The sequence below is a fragment of the Poecilia reticulata genome, chromosome 11 (genome assembly GCF_904066995.2).
Source record: "Poecilia reticulata chromosome 11, P_reticulata-male-v2, whole genome shotgun sequence".
In the NCBI taxonomy this organism is placed as follows: Eukaryota; Metazoa; Chordata; class Actinopteri; order Cyprinodontiformes; family Poeciliidae; genus Poecilia; species Poecilia reticulata.
In genome coordinates, this window is record NC_088840.1 from 9,085,753 (window position 1) to 9,101,090 (window position 15,338).

The 15,338-nt window shown below is 38.6% G+C and overlaps 1 protein-coding gene across 21 annotated transcripts in view; it reads right to left on the minus strand.

Annotated features, from left to right (window-relative positions):
• adgrb2 (adhesion G protein-coupled receptor B2) overlaps window positions 1-15,338 on the minus strand; it is a 280,363-nt gene that overhangs the window by 100,629 nt on the left and 164,396 nt on the right. For all 21 annotated transcript variants that reach the window (XM_008421604.3, XM_017307460.2, XM_017307459.2 and 18 more), the window contains 3 exons: window positions 14,481-14,568; window positions 12,619-12,721; window positions 6,485-6,528 (listed from right to left, as the gene is read on the minus strand). In XM_008421604.3, the coding sequence (XP_008419826.1) occupies window positions 6,485-6,528; window positions 12,619-12,721; window positions 14,481-14,568 (235 nt within the window). The remainder of the gene's footprint in view (window positions 1-6,484; window positions 6,529-12,618; window positions 12,722-14,480; window positions 14,569-15,338) is intronic.

Consider the following 15,338-nt stretch of genomic DNA (forward strand, 5'->3'; position numbering starts at 1 on the left):
CATGTTTGCCCTCCCCCTGTGCTGCTATCTGTGCATTCTCCACCTCTTGTCTGCCTCCTGCTCAACCTCAAAGCCCTTGGCTCAGTCAGAAAGGCAGCCAAGCTGAGAGCAGTGATATCTTCCAGCAAACAAACGGCTGCTTTGTACAACGTGTTCTCTGTCTGCATCAACTTTGCGCCTCACGCCAAGCTCCAGACAAGATCTCCCGCCCGACACAGACAAAAAAAAAAAAAAAGAAAAGAAAATGCCGGCGTATTTGTGCCCCTTCGCAAAGTCTCATTTCCCCGCATTCGCATGTAACGAGCTCTCGTGTCCAAATAGTACGGTGTGCCAGGTTTAGCTAAAAATTCTTGAAAAGGTGACAGGACGAAGGAGAAATCCACTCGCATAAAGTCAGCTTGTGTTTAGTTTGTGTGCCCTATCAATTCTGTCAAGCTTACATTGGGCTCTTTTCCCCCATGCCTCCAGCTGTGATATGTGGATAGACATCACTGCCTTGTTGCCACTTTATATTCCGTTTGGCTCTCTGCCCTCGTCATGTCTGCACATTTAATTTGATTGCAGCTGTAATCTGCAAGCTAGTTAATTGACTTTGCCTGGCATTGTTCCTCTGTTACCTTGATGGAGAGGGGTAGCTTGATAAGTCGCAATGTCTTATCCTCTCTGGAAAAACCTGAACTTGCATTGCGTGCGTGCGTATGTGTGCGTGGGCCCACATCATAAGAGTGTTCCTCCATAGCAAGAAAACTATTGTAAAAAACATCTCACTCGAGAATGGAGAAGATGGAGCTGACCAGAACTTATCCAGCATAAGACAGAGAGGCCCTTCAGTGTCTAACCCCCCCCCCCCCAACAAATTATGTTCTCATTAAACCTATTTGCTATTTCAAAAGTATCATTTGTCAAATCTTTCACCCAGAATTATCTTCCTGAACACATCATTGCCACTGACAAGCATATTTTGGAAGAAAATAACTTCATCATGATACCACTTTCAATTAACATGAGCAGCATGCAAATTACAAGAAAACACTGTTGCTCATGGCAACACCGACTCACTTTCCGACTCACAGTCCCATGTTAGTTTTACTTACAATGTTAGATTGAAACACAATCAGGCATTTAATGTAATTGCTTTGCTTTTTTTTTTTTTTTTGCAATCTTAAAAACACCAAAACTCACTTATTCAACTGATGATCCAATGAGAAGACGTATCTTTTTCTCTAATACAAACCAAAAATGGCTTTACCTGGTTAAGTCCTCTTCACAGAGGCCTATTTCATCACCACACCATTAAAAAAATAAAAATCACTCAGAATATGGATGGTTTCGGCAGGGTCTTTGGAAGGTCTTGGAAGGTAATGAAGCTTGCCAATTATTCTGGGCATGCACAAAACCTCTGCAGGTGCCTTATTGGTTAATAATGTGGTGTGACTAAGGTGCAGCATGGAAGACCCTGGAGCGGTATTTCATCCACGACGTGTGGCCTGCGCACACGAGTGTGGATTTGTCAGAGAATTTCTAGCGGAATTGTTCACACTGATATCATGGCAACTTTCCAATTATAGTGCTACAATACATGCAGGATTATGTTTTGGTTATTGTTATTTTTATAGTGCCTTTCCTGTAAATCTACACAAAGAACTTCTTAAAATGTTGTTATATAGGAGTAAAGCAAAAGGAACCAGTGCTACACCAATGTGTTGATGATCCAAATAAAGCTGCTTCAAAGTAAAAAAAATGGAAACCTAATATCTTTCAGGAAGGCTTAATTTAATAAGAAACAAGAGAAAAAGACAAATAGCTATGCCATAGAGACACTTAAAATCTAAAAAAATAAAAAAGAATGGAGTAAAGCTAGCCACTAGTTCGTTAAAGCCAAGACGTTCTCATTAGCTGATCTGATCAATACCCAATATCTAAATCTATCATAATCTCAAAATCCCTACCAAGTATTAGGAAAGTGTTATGTTGGCAAATTCAAACATTTACAACAGTTAAAAATGTGGTCTGTGTTTCAAAAGGATCTTCTCTACTTGTGAAAGTACAGCAGTCTCAATGGTGGATGGGTTATGTGTTTGTTTTGCAGGGGCATTAATCACAGATAGTTTTTTTTTTAAAAAGAAAAGCTTAAAACAATGTTCTGTGTGCCTCATGACTAATGCACTGTAGACGGAACTACAGTGAAACACTATTTCATAACCCTGATAGACAGACAATTTAAAGTTATCGTAATTCATGCAAGAAGTTCATCGTAGATGGGATTGGCTATCATTCAAGAAAACAATAAGTGTTTTTTATTTACAATAAAAATGTTAATCTCTGCAAAGATATTCTTCTTCCTCGTTATCAGTGGAAAAGTTTGAATTGGCATTACAGCAATTAGTTACTTCTTTTAATTGCAGATATTACATCCGGCTATGAAAACACATGTTCAAGTTAAAATATTGTTTGAAGTATGAATATGCCAGGAGAATTAATAATTGGGGACTTAATTGTGTATTTGTTAATTTAATATGCAGATTTAATTTAACATTTTTTCTCCAGTGGTAATCATTTCACTTCTCTGTAAAACATAAACCTGAATACCAAAGTTACTTAATGCATCAAAATTTAATACAGAAAAGTAAAACAAAATGCTACTGCTCATAAATGCACTTTTTACAGTCAGTTAAACTTTAAACTGACTGTAAAAGGACACAACCGACATGATGCCACCTGTCAATCAATGTGGTGTGTTTGTCAGCAGCTGACCAATCCCTGGTCACAATTTCTCCCAAGTAAACTCGTCTCACCTTGCTTTGTGGTCAATCATCATTCTTTTATATTTTCACTCAGTAGCATAGTTGAGTTTTTCTAGCTTAGTTTATTGAATAAAATATTTGCCTGGATGGTTGAATTATTATATTTTTCTATAAACCTTTATAATTTAGAAAGAAGCTGTCATTGTACCACATGCATATGGAGAGCAAAGCTGAAGTTATTCCTTTACTTATTGTTATTTTAATACCTAAATTTATCAGCCTAGTGTTCATGAGCAATAACAGACAAAAAAAAATAAAATGTTGGTAATTTTGATCTAAATTACCAACATTCAGAGGACGGCAGGGGGCGCTGGCAAAAGGGGGGCGCTGGGATTCCTTTGGGGGGCGTTTGGTCGAAGGTAAACTTTACACCTTACAATCACAACAATACCAGTTTAGACTTTGAGCACCTTGCTAAAACTGTATTTCGTAACATTAAAACATGCTTGGCTACAACAGTATGGATGGTAGCTCTCCTTCTAGTGTTTCTGTTATTGGTGCAGCTCCGCTCCTGCTACTAGTAGCTTCACCGCATCAGTTCAGCGTTACACCGGCTGATGACGCTGCTGTGATTCACTTTGTTTGATTTTCAAATATTTTATGTTTAATTGAGGATTTTTGTACATATGTTTTGGCAGTTCTGTGATCATGTCAAAGCAGCAACTTATATTAAAACGTGTTTTATTTCCGTTTGAAAGCTGCCCGCTTCCAAGGAAGGACAACAAAAAATCGCTCTTATAAACATGTAATTACTAAAATCACGATACCCTCACTTTGTATCCCTCTGAAAAATGAACCCATTTAAATAAATAAATCCCTCCCTATGTGATACCTCGATAGAGGGCGTTCATTTTATAGCGTTAACACCGGTGCTGTAAGTGGTCCGGTATGAAACGGGTGTGATGTAACAACGGTACCACAGTACTTTTAAATTTCAATAATCAGAATACCGAAATTGTTTCCGTTGTTTTAAAAGGTTTATGTCAATCTGCCTTTTCCCCATCGATACGCTTCCCGACCGCCCAGCACCTTACGCACATTGCGCTAAACTCTGAAACGGGAGAAGCAGGATGACAAAAAACAGCTAAAACGGAGCGACGAACTAGATGTGAATTATGGCATAAAAACAGAGAATCCGACGTTGAACAGTGAAAAATCAACCCATGACGATTAGGCGGCGCAGCAGGTGATGAGTGAAGATTACTGAGCATCAATAAACGATCAAATAAATCTAGCAACAGGAAAGAAACTAAAGTGGATGTAGCAACAAACCAAGAGAAGATAATACTAATCAAAGGAAACTAAATGGAAATGAATGAATAACAAAATGCAAGAATAAACTAAGAAACTAAAGTAAATACAGAGGAATAAACCAGTATGGCAAGACCTTTCGAGCAATAATTAATACAGAGGACTGTATGGCAAGAATAAACAGACACTATTTCCAGATAAAAGGTAAAATATTGTTGAAATGCCATGGGGTTTGTTGAGACCACATCTAGTACTGAAAATATATCTTACAGACCATAACAGTTAAGAACGTATCACTTATTTATGTTTTTAATTAGATTTGATATATTTATTTCTTCAATATTATTTTTCATGTCAGTGTTAATGTCATGAGGCTGATGACTCATCAGCCTCATGACAATTTGACTCATTAGGATTTGATTAAGAACCAGATTTGTTCTTTGTAATTTCTGTCCAGTAAAACTATTAATCTATAAATCAATAGACAGGTCTATATAAAGATATAATCCATGTTTCTGTCCCATATTTGTATGGCATTAAAAAGACCTGGAACTTTTGTTTTTCCACTGAAAGCTCTGGTTTGCACAATAAATGCCATATGGGTGAAATTTTATGGATGATACTCTGATGTCCCATTCTCCTGCAGGCAGCACAGAGCTGCACTACCAGACACTGACAGAAACACTGAAGAGAAGAAGAGCTATGATTAATGTAGTTACAGTTCTGTCCATGTTTTAATGTTGCAGAGCTCAGTTGTTTTGCAAATAGTTCAAAGTTTAAACTGGAATTGCTGTACATCTTTTATGTGGTCATTTTGTGGAATATTTAACAACTAGAAAATGGCAAAGAACAAGAATATTTTTTCCACTCTGACTGGCTGCTGTTAGGCCTACCAATTTTAACTTGAATGTTCATTGCATTTTTCTTAGACGCCTGTGAAAATAATTTCTATTCCCATGACTTTTTTGTTCTCTGGGAAATTATTTTTGATGATAAATACAGAAACAAGCATAAAACTCAAAACATCTACATTAGTGATAGTAATATTAATAATAAAATAATAGTCAGTGCAAAGTAGCCTGCAATTTCTTTGGTGGGGGGCGGTGAGGAACCTGGATAAAGGCTAGGGGGGCGCTGGCTCGAAAAAGGTTGAGAAACACTGCTCTAAGAATTCTTTAGTCTCAGCCTTTCCTCAGCTGCTCTTGACCACAACACAAGCTCAGACTCCTGCGGTCATGAGAAATAAATCCTGACCGAAAGAATGAAGACCCCAAGCACAAGTGGCTGAAATAAGTTTGCTCCCTGGGTGAGCTACATTCAGTCTTAAAGACAGGGTGAACTGCTCTCTCAAAGTAGACATTTTATTAACTCTGTACGTAGAAGGCTTGCGTCCCCATTTCTTATATCCACCAACTGTGGCTGATGGTTGTAAAATTAAGCACGAGTTGAAATTAAAACAAGCTTTCTTTTGCCTCTGTAAGTTTAGTTTGAAATTTAGGAACGTAAATCGGCTGAAAGCATATTCATTCTTATTGGGTAATATGTATAAACTTTGAACCAGGCTTTGTGACGTGTGAACTCGCTGGTCGGTAAAAAACCTTTTCACATCTGTTGATGAAGAGTTTTATTCCAATACCTTACATCTCTACAGGGTAACTTTATGGTAGCTATGAGGTCATTTCTACACAAACCTTTTTCCAGGGTTGCAAAGGAGGCAGGTGCTTCTCTTCAGTAATCAATAGGCAAGCAGAGCACACCCTGTACAGATTACCAGTACTTCACAAAGTAGGCCCGTGATGTCATGTTAGGCAAAAATAATAACTTAACTAATGTACTCCACCTGAGCTAAGCCTATTCTTGGAACCAAAGCCTTGTCAAATGTTTCTGAACAAGTTTGTTTCCCGTCAATGACAAACTGGACGGCCACTATGTGGGTTAATGGTGATAACAGCCTGATCAATTGTGCTGGTTTGCATTATGTCTTTCGCTTGCACGGGTCCACTATTCAAAGCAAATGAAATTAAACTGTCTGTGTCCTACTTAGATAATTAGGAGAAAAGCCATTAGGAACATACTAGCACTTCAGGAAAGTGATTGAAAACAAGTTGGCTGCTCGAATTAAAGCAACACTCAGAGAATGAATAAAGACCTGCAAACTAAACCGTTGTGGGAAAAGGTAAACACTGAAAAAGAAGACGAGACTAAAAAGCGGTGCTACCTTTGAACTCCTGGCAACAAAAAGGGAAAAGTGTTTCCTTTTTTTTTTTTGTTTTTGTAATTTAATTAGCTGTACCAGTGATGGTTTCTTGTGTGTTTACTATTAAATGATGCATGACTGGACATGAGACTGCACACACGATACATATCAGCAAAACCTACTGACAAGACATCTTGTATATCTGCAGCACCATTCATTCAAAGCAACTTACGTGTTGCCATAGTTCCAGACAACGCACTGAGGATCTGATGTACCCTGCAAGATAGAGAAGAGGGAGGACAGGGAAGGGGGGGGTGCAGAGAGGGGGGGAGAGATAAGCTGTTATTGCCAGTGGAAAGGAGGCGGCAGAGGGAGAAGACAGAGTAGCTTCTTGCCAAAAGGACAAAGAGTGATGCTGCATGGGCAATGGAGAGAAGCAAACAGACAATGAAAGAGAAGGATTGTGACAGACGGCAAGTGCAAGACATGGTGAAAGAGTCATTCTTTAATAGGACAGAGCACCAAATAGCTGCTACTGATGCGGCTGCAAAAAGAGAGGAGGTGTGTGGCGCAGACTCGAGACACTGGAAGCAATAAAAGAGTACATTTCATGGACATGAGCACTAAGAATAGCTGCACTTTAGAATGAAAGCGTCATCTTTTAGGTACATACAGACTAGGGCATAGTCCAGCAAACTTTGATAATGGCAAAGCAGTTGCAAAAAAAATAAAATAAAAAATTGCGAAGAAAGGATTTATTTGACGCGTATTAAGAGTCTGAAACATCTCACAATCTGACTGGGAAAACTCAAACAGAGCTTCAGATTGGACTAAACATGTTCTGACATCAGCTCGCCAATACATCCATTGACTGGCTGATGCCAGAATCCAATAGGCCGGAGTCCAAGTGCTGCATAAATCATATGGTAATCGAAGTAGGTGGCAAAGGAAGACTCCATATGACTCAATCAGTGAATCAATCAGGGGATCGATATCTTTAACTGACTCATCACAATCTGTTCCACCAGCGATCTTAAGTAGTTCCTGCACTGATGAGTTCAAAATCGTCTCTATTCTTTCAACCAGAGGGCTGAACTTTTTCTGGTTTAGCTGAAGGATTCCAAGCCTTGAAATTTCAGAGCAACGTTTTACTTGGGCCTCAGAAACATAATGAATTGTGGGACTCTGATATATGAGTGACATAGCTAGTAAAAGTTTGTTATGAGCTGCAGATGAGTGTACACTATTGAAATCTGCACAGTGTTGAAAGAAGAGTAAAACAGTTTCCTGTTTTTTAGTGTGGTGAGCCTTCCTAAGTCCTAAGCATTAAGCAATTTGCCTTTGAGCTCCCCCTTATGGCAAACAAGCTTACAGCAAGAATTCAACAGACAGGCAGCTTTTCCATTTAGTGTCTTGGAAAACATTAACATTCACTGTGATACACCAACCCAAAGTAGTGCATAATTTTGACAGAAGAAAAGGGATAACATAGTTTCCAAGCTGTTGGAAAAATGCTCAGTGCATATTTATGAAGCCCCATTTACTCGTGTTAGTATAAGTAAAATCCAGAACCTCCAATTGCCTTCAGGAAGTCTATCAGTCTATCAAGGATCAAGTTGCAGGAACGAAGAAGTAACTAACTAGCTTCTTCATCTCTGCAACTTGAGTTTAAGCTTATAAGCGAAATGAAAAAATAAAATACTTTCCCCTGCATAAAGCTAAGTTTAACTAGTTAAAGTAACACCTTGCCACCACACAGCAGAGATGATTTTCTTCATTGAGGACTGAAAAGGCTCATAGTTCATAGGATGATGAATATTTACAATGGAATTTTCCAAGAAACCATTTTAAAATAGACTACATCCCAGCAGTACACCAACCTTCAGCATATCACAAAGCTACAATAGAATGAAAACGTTAAACTCTACATATGGCTGAAATAAATGAAAATGTGATTCTACAAAGTATTGACTTGACTAACAGTGACAGAATAAATATGCACACCATTCTTTTCAGCTATGCATTAACAGAAAACAAGATTTGTCTTTATCCTCCACATTTGTTTTGGTATATCATGGAAAACTATCCCAGTAAGACGCAAGTTCAAGTGATTTGAATACTTTTGTAAGTTAATGTATGCATTAAAAAAAGACCTGTTCTTGACAAAATCTGAAGAGGAAGTAGAAGTTCCTTTATCAGTCACATTCAGTTTGTTTTAACTAAGCCAAAGGACGTAACAGAGGTGGTACACACAGGAGGAGACGGTAATATGATGATTTATTCTGAGAAAGACAAGGTCATTTGTCCTTCTTCAAGCAGTTCAGGAGTGTTCTACCACGAATCAGTTCATCCATGACTGGACTTGAGAGGACGAGATGATGTAAGGTCCATGTACACAGGCTCAGAGAGCAGATGACGACGATTGATGGATGAAAAGTGCTTTGTTCTGCCTTGCACACAGGCAGCCGTCACCAACGTTAGATGTCCCTGGGCATGCATTAGCGCGGCGATCACGGTTAGCATGCAGCTATCAATCATCGGGCATCGTGTTTGCTACAGCACGACTGACATTTTTGTATTTCCGCAATGTATGGCTTCTCTTTAATGCTTCTGCCTCGTATAGTAGACATAATCTTCTCAAATGATGTCTCTTAAAGGAAGCACACAGTGTGGCTTGATGGCGATAATAGCATCTGCCTTTGAAGTCTTGTCTTTTATTCTTGAAGGGGACTCTGCTACTTCTTAAGGTGCCCAATAGCTCATGTGGTGATGAATATTGGCTATGGATATGGTAAGCTAATCAGACGAAATAACCTAATGCGAAAGAATACGAGCACACACGGGATCAGGGATTCTTAAAAGCCTTCAACTTCATTTAAAATATTAGAGATGCCAAAAAAAAAAAATGAAATGGGGCAATCAGGCGGATGATGTTTTACGGATCAAAGTCACCTTATGCATGATCTGAATTTATAAAGAAGGCCCAGGTCTTTAAAGCTGAACGAGGAATCATCTCCTAAATAAATAAAAAAATACGTATGAACGATGAAGCAGGTGGACTCTGGCACTTGGCATATGTTGAACTGGTCTGCTGTGGGGATGTTGGGGTTTGGGGCCTCCTGCATCCTCCACAACATTAAAGACACACAGAAATTAGGTCAATGGGGATAAAGACACAGAGTCTGACTGGAGCAGATGTCCTCTCAGTAAAGACATGACCCTGCACACTCGCCTCGGAGAGCGAAGCACAGGGCAGCTGTTGCATTGCTACAGCTCAGGCAGCTGGATGTTTCTAGATTGGCTAAGGTCAGACCCAAAGTATGTTCTTCCGTAACAGGGGACAAAATCATAGTGTGTGTGCGCATCTCCCTGGTTATGTTTTGTATAAGGAGGCTGAATGTGAATATGGAAGCAAAACAAATTGAATCAAAAGTGCAACACACATGATATTCATCAGATTCTTGGCAGAGGCCGGTTGGATGGTTGGCCAGGGTGGCAGCAACTGGAGGGAATTCTGCTGCAACAGCAGACAAAAAAAACAAACAATTCTTGCAAAGTTTGAAAACTCCAAAATAAATATGAAACCGATGCCAAAGACAATGTAGAATGAAATCAAGTTCATACTGAAATTTCCATTGCATTTCAAATTAGGTTGTTGGAGATCTTAAGAGCTGTTAAGACCAAATCCAATTTGTGGTAGCAGTTATGCATATGTCTGATTAGATTCAGATGTAAGTAATCGAGGGGGAAAAAAGATTAGAATCAACTTGTTTTCTGTCACTATCACGTTATTCTTGTTCAAAGTCACAAAAATGTTGTCAGCCTATAATAGGAACCAACCATAGTGGCAGAAAAAGAGGCAAGTTTATTTTACACATAAACTCAGGCATCAGTCCAAGGTTATTTTCTTGGTGTTGTTGTCGTTGACTAAGCCGTTTGATGAAGTTGAAAGGTGAAATTGGAAGAGCTAAAATATTTTATCCAAGTCATTTCATCATTTTAATCTAACAAAAACAAAAACATTTTTGTGTGTGTGTGTGTGTGTCAAAGCCAGCATCTACTGCCTCTGAAGCAATAAGAATGTAAATTATTTTAAAATGTACGTTTCTGTACTGCAGGTCATCTCACCAAACGTGAAAAAGTGGAGTCCCAAAAATTGATTAAACATTTAACCTTTTAATGGTGCCCTGCTTTAGGTAGAAACTCGAGTTTTGTTTTGAATGGCTCAAACATACTCTTTGTAAAAATGATCTGAGTTTTTCTCACCTGTTCTCTGGAAAAGCTTGCAAAAATGACAAATTATAATTTTAATGATGCCTATGCAACCAAACAATGAAGAATCAACGTCTAGGCAGACTTGATGATTGTCTCTTCCAAAACTTGAATTTAGCTCAGCAATTAGGCAATGCTCTTTCTTTTTCATTAATGACTACAGTGGTCAATAAGCTTCAACTAGAAAGCTATGGAACATCGATCCATCTCTGTTAATACCGTCTGATTCACCAAATGACTACTTAATCCCCCCCGGAGCTCATTAAAAACATTTAAACTGTGTTGAAATTGTGTTTTTTAACCACGCAAGCGAATATTAACAAGTCCTTCAGATCACCACGTTTGGGTGAAAACTTATCACACGTGTTCAACAGGTAGGGGTTCATCTTAATCATCCAGAAAAAATAAAAAGGTTCTTTGAATGATTGCAATCAGAGATTCCCTAAATCTTCAGGGGAAGTTAATCAAAAGGTTAATATCAGACCTCATCCCAGTGTTTACTTATGGGAGTAAAAACATCAACGCTTGCATAAAAGAAGCATCAATGCTCAACCTTAACCGCAGGGCAGCCTTATAAAGAGACTTATGAGTGAGCGTGATTGGGAGGAAAAATGTCAGTTCCCCAAGAAGAGTAAGGATTGCGACTGTGAGAGATGCAATGGAAAAGAGATGGTCAGATGACTTGAAAAAAAAACAAGGTGGACCACAAAACTCTGGGGTCAGATTTTATTATCTGGGGTTGTTTCAGTTGGTAAGTAGTAATTTCACCTATGCTTTACCAATAAATACATCTCAGAAGATGAGCTGAAACATGAGAGCAAAACAGGATTCAAGTTATTTTAATCTGTAAATCACAGGTTTTGTTTTTGTTGCCCAACAAAATGTGTTTTTAATCACACGAATTCTATGTAGAAATACCACTTTTTTTTTTTTTTATTGATACAGACTTTCTAAAGAAATGTTCCCAATGGCACAGTGAATGCGTTTTGTGGTCAAAGCTAAGGCTGGCGCAACAAGCACTGCATTATTGCGTGTGCAGTATCAAGAACGACCTTTTTAATCATCCGCTGCATGGCTTCTGCTCGGATTAATCTCTTGTTAACTCCCAAACGTTTGGGAAATAAAACACTAGAACTCTGAAGCACTCTTTAGAGAAGGATAATACTGACTTTACAACAACTGGTTATGTGTACAGCGGCATCTGCGGTGCCAAGATTGGCCAAACCCTGAGCTGCAGTGTGTGCCAGAGAAGTGCTTGTACTCAGCGGGAGCCTTCGGTTTTGCAGAGTAGTGCAGCATGCAAGGATCGGCATTAAGACATTTCGCTTCGGACAGAGAATACCACGTCATAAAAAAAAGATAATAGAGAGAGAAAAACCTGGAGAGCAGCAGGGGATGGAGACTGAAGGTCATTTTCACAAAATCCTGTCATATATTTTGACCATGTCAATCAGATTTAACAGAGATATTAGAATGTATGCGCAAAGAGATGAAACGGGATAATGGGACTAGAGAGAATAATCAATACCTACCTTTACATAGCAGAACAGCCAATAAAACAATCACCTTATCGACATTCAAATACACGCTTCCCATTATACTAATAGGTAATCATTTCCATGAATATTGTGCTTTCATATTAACAAAACAGACACTCAAAGTCTACCACATAAAAAAGTCAGAATGGTTTGCATTTGCCCGCACTGTTCGGTTAGCACTATAGCGGTTTATATCATGCAGCACTTTTTATTTCCTCAGAAGTCGAGCAACACGAGGTCAGCCGGGACGACATGATTCCATTAAAGCCTCACAATTATTTTCAAACCCAAAAGATGCTTAGTCTACAAGAGCAAAGTAAAAAGTAAAAATGCAAACCCTTGCATTAGAAAGTGCTCCTTATGGAGTTATTAGCATTTTCCTTGCACTTTGATATAAAATGAGAAAATATCGCTATGAGAAAATATGTGAGCTCTCTTCTAAGTTTTATTGTACGTTGGGTTGGAGAGAAAAATATCCCCACTGGTAATCAAAAGCCTAGTTATCATGCATGTATATGCCAATGTAGGTGCTGGGTTTGGATTTATCTGGACTTACATTTAAAAGCGGCGACAGCTCCACCACGACCATGGGCTCACTTGGCTGAGGTTCGGGTCGCACCGTCACCGACAGGATCTTGGAGTTGATCACCGCAGGAGGACTTGAAGTACAAACACATACCAAATTGATGATACAAAGATATGTATTCAGTACATGTGCAGATTTTTTTTTGGAGGATTTCAGAGAGCACGCAGAAGAAGCTCTCTGAAATCCTCCAAGTAAATGAAAAACAGTGAGAGGGAAAGTGCGATTAGGAGAGGGAACTTGGTGAAAACAGAATTTTGTCCCCGTTAACATTCAGTTGAGCTAAAGACAGAAAATGGTCTCAAAAGATCCAACTTTCCCCGCAACCAAGAGCGCTGACCTGAATAAAACAGCCCATTGTCACCGCAAAATACATCCTCACACAGGATTTTAATAACCTTTGCATTGCTGCCAAGTTATATGCTCTGTTTGGGAAGTTATATGGTTTTTAGCTAATCCCAAAGTTAATAAAACAAACAAACAAAAAAGTCAAGAATGGGGAAGACACTTGGAGAAGTTTAGGTTAAAACCTTAAATCTTGATCCCCTTGAACATTAAAGACTATTCAAGCGCAGTCCCATTGCAATGTTACAAAAACAAACATGAAGACTCAATATATATATATATATATATATATATATGCTTATTATCAAAGAGTAAAGATGTATAAACACATTTTCACTGAGCCTCTTTAAAGATATTTGCACTTTTAAATTGCCATTTGTTGTCACTGTGACTGTATGCAAAATATAGCAGGATGTATTTGCTAATTAATTGCGAGGGAATGCAAAAGAAAAAGAAAAAAATTCCCATGCCCCTTAGGGGAATCTGTAGGCATTTTAAGCAGAACACCAAGCTTGCCATTTCATGCGCTAAGAACTTTCCTCAGAAACCCCCAAAAAACTCGTGAAAATTGTGGAGATGTGCCGATGGTTCCCCAATTCTACAGGAGGCCTGGTATATGTCTAATTACACTATTTTCTTTTCTTTTTATCCTTGAAAATTATGGATTTTGTTGTTTAAACCAAGAACAATAGCTGATCTAAGTGCTGCTTGAGGTATATAGTCACCAGTAGCATGAACAGTCAAAATAGAGTACAATAAAATTAAACATTAAAGCATTATAAACAGGTCAAATAATTAGACACGCACATTCAGTCCAAACAAGAAATCAAAGCCATAATAGAAGTGGGTTTTTAAAATAACCTGTGAAATGAACAACAGGATGTGTGGCTCGGTTGTGCAAAAGCAGACTTTGGTAGTTCGGTGCTACCACTGAGAGAGTCTAGTCCCGTACACTTTGAGATGTGAGCTGCAAGTGTCTAGCAGCAGTTGATCTGTGGACCTTAAAGCTCTGAATGGAGAGCAGGGGTGCTTGATGATGATGATATAGTTGCTGCAGTGGTGGTTACACTGTGGAATGTGCATAGCAGTCACTGTGCCAGGAGCGTTAAAAGAAATTGCGTAACTGTTAGCAGCCGGCTGCGGGCGGCTTTAGATTGTAGCTCTGGTATTTCTCGAGCACTGCTTCAAAATTTGTTATGACCATCCGTACTGCACCCGTGACCCAAAAACACTGCACCCAAGATATCATGCAGCTCTTTGCATGGATAAAAAAAGAAAAGAAGCTCTTGCCCTACAAAGACTGAGAAGTTGACCATTAACAAACGTGAGAATGGAAAAGTAATAGAATTAAGGAGGAAACTCTATATTATTATTATTTCAAAGAGGAATAATAATCTAATCTAATAAAATAGCAGCAAGAGAAAGAAACAAGAGGTGGGGGCTAACATTTTTGGAAGGAAATGATTTAAACAATTAACAAAAGTACTCACTTTGGTCCAGGTAAGATGATGCCAAGGGTTCTGTACAAAATGGCTCCAATGACATAATACATTGTGGTTTCTGATTCGGTCCCAGGCTCTAAAAAAAAAAAAATTAAAAAAAACGGTAGTTAAAGAATAATTATCAGGTAAATGCTGTAGAAAACAAACTCCAAATCCTCCGCAAGAATAAAAACTTTTTTTTTTTTTTTTATGTTTGGCAGCAGCGGCTGAGCGGGTAGAGTAGTTAGTTGTCTTGCAACCAAAAAGTTGTGGATTTGACTCCAGCTGCTTCCTCCTTCTACAAGTTGATGTTGTGCCTTTGGGCAAGGCACATAACCTCAAGATGTGTACTGATGGGTGTATTGTTGTATGACGGCGTGCGCATCCATGACTCTGATTGGCTGAATGTAGCTCTAGTGGAAAAGCACTTTGAGTGGTATATAAATAAATTCAGCCCATTTACCAAGTCAGTTGTGGGACATATTTCAGTGTTATGGGAGGGAAGAAGGTGACTAGTTAACAATTAAAATGTTAAACTTTTAACTTTGGTAAATCCCTTTATGTGGAAACAGTAAGACCATGTTATCTTAGAAATATAAATCCCACTTTAGACCAAAGCTAATGCCAAAAAAAAACTAAAATCTGTGTTTGGACCTAAAATGCAGACATCTACAAATTTAGAATTCATCAACATGAAGTTATTTACACCGTATTTTGTTCTTCTCTCAAATTGTTGCTTACAAATGGTCTGTTGGCTGCTTTCACTACAAGAAAAGTCAGTAAACTGCTGTGCCTGCCTAAAAGATATGACAGTTACACATTCGCTCTAATTACGCATCCTAGCTGGAAAAGTGAGTCATGCGCTCT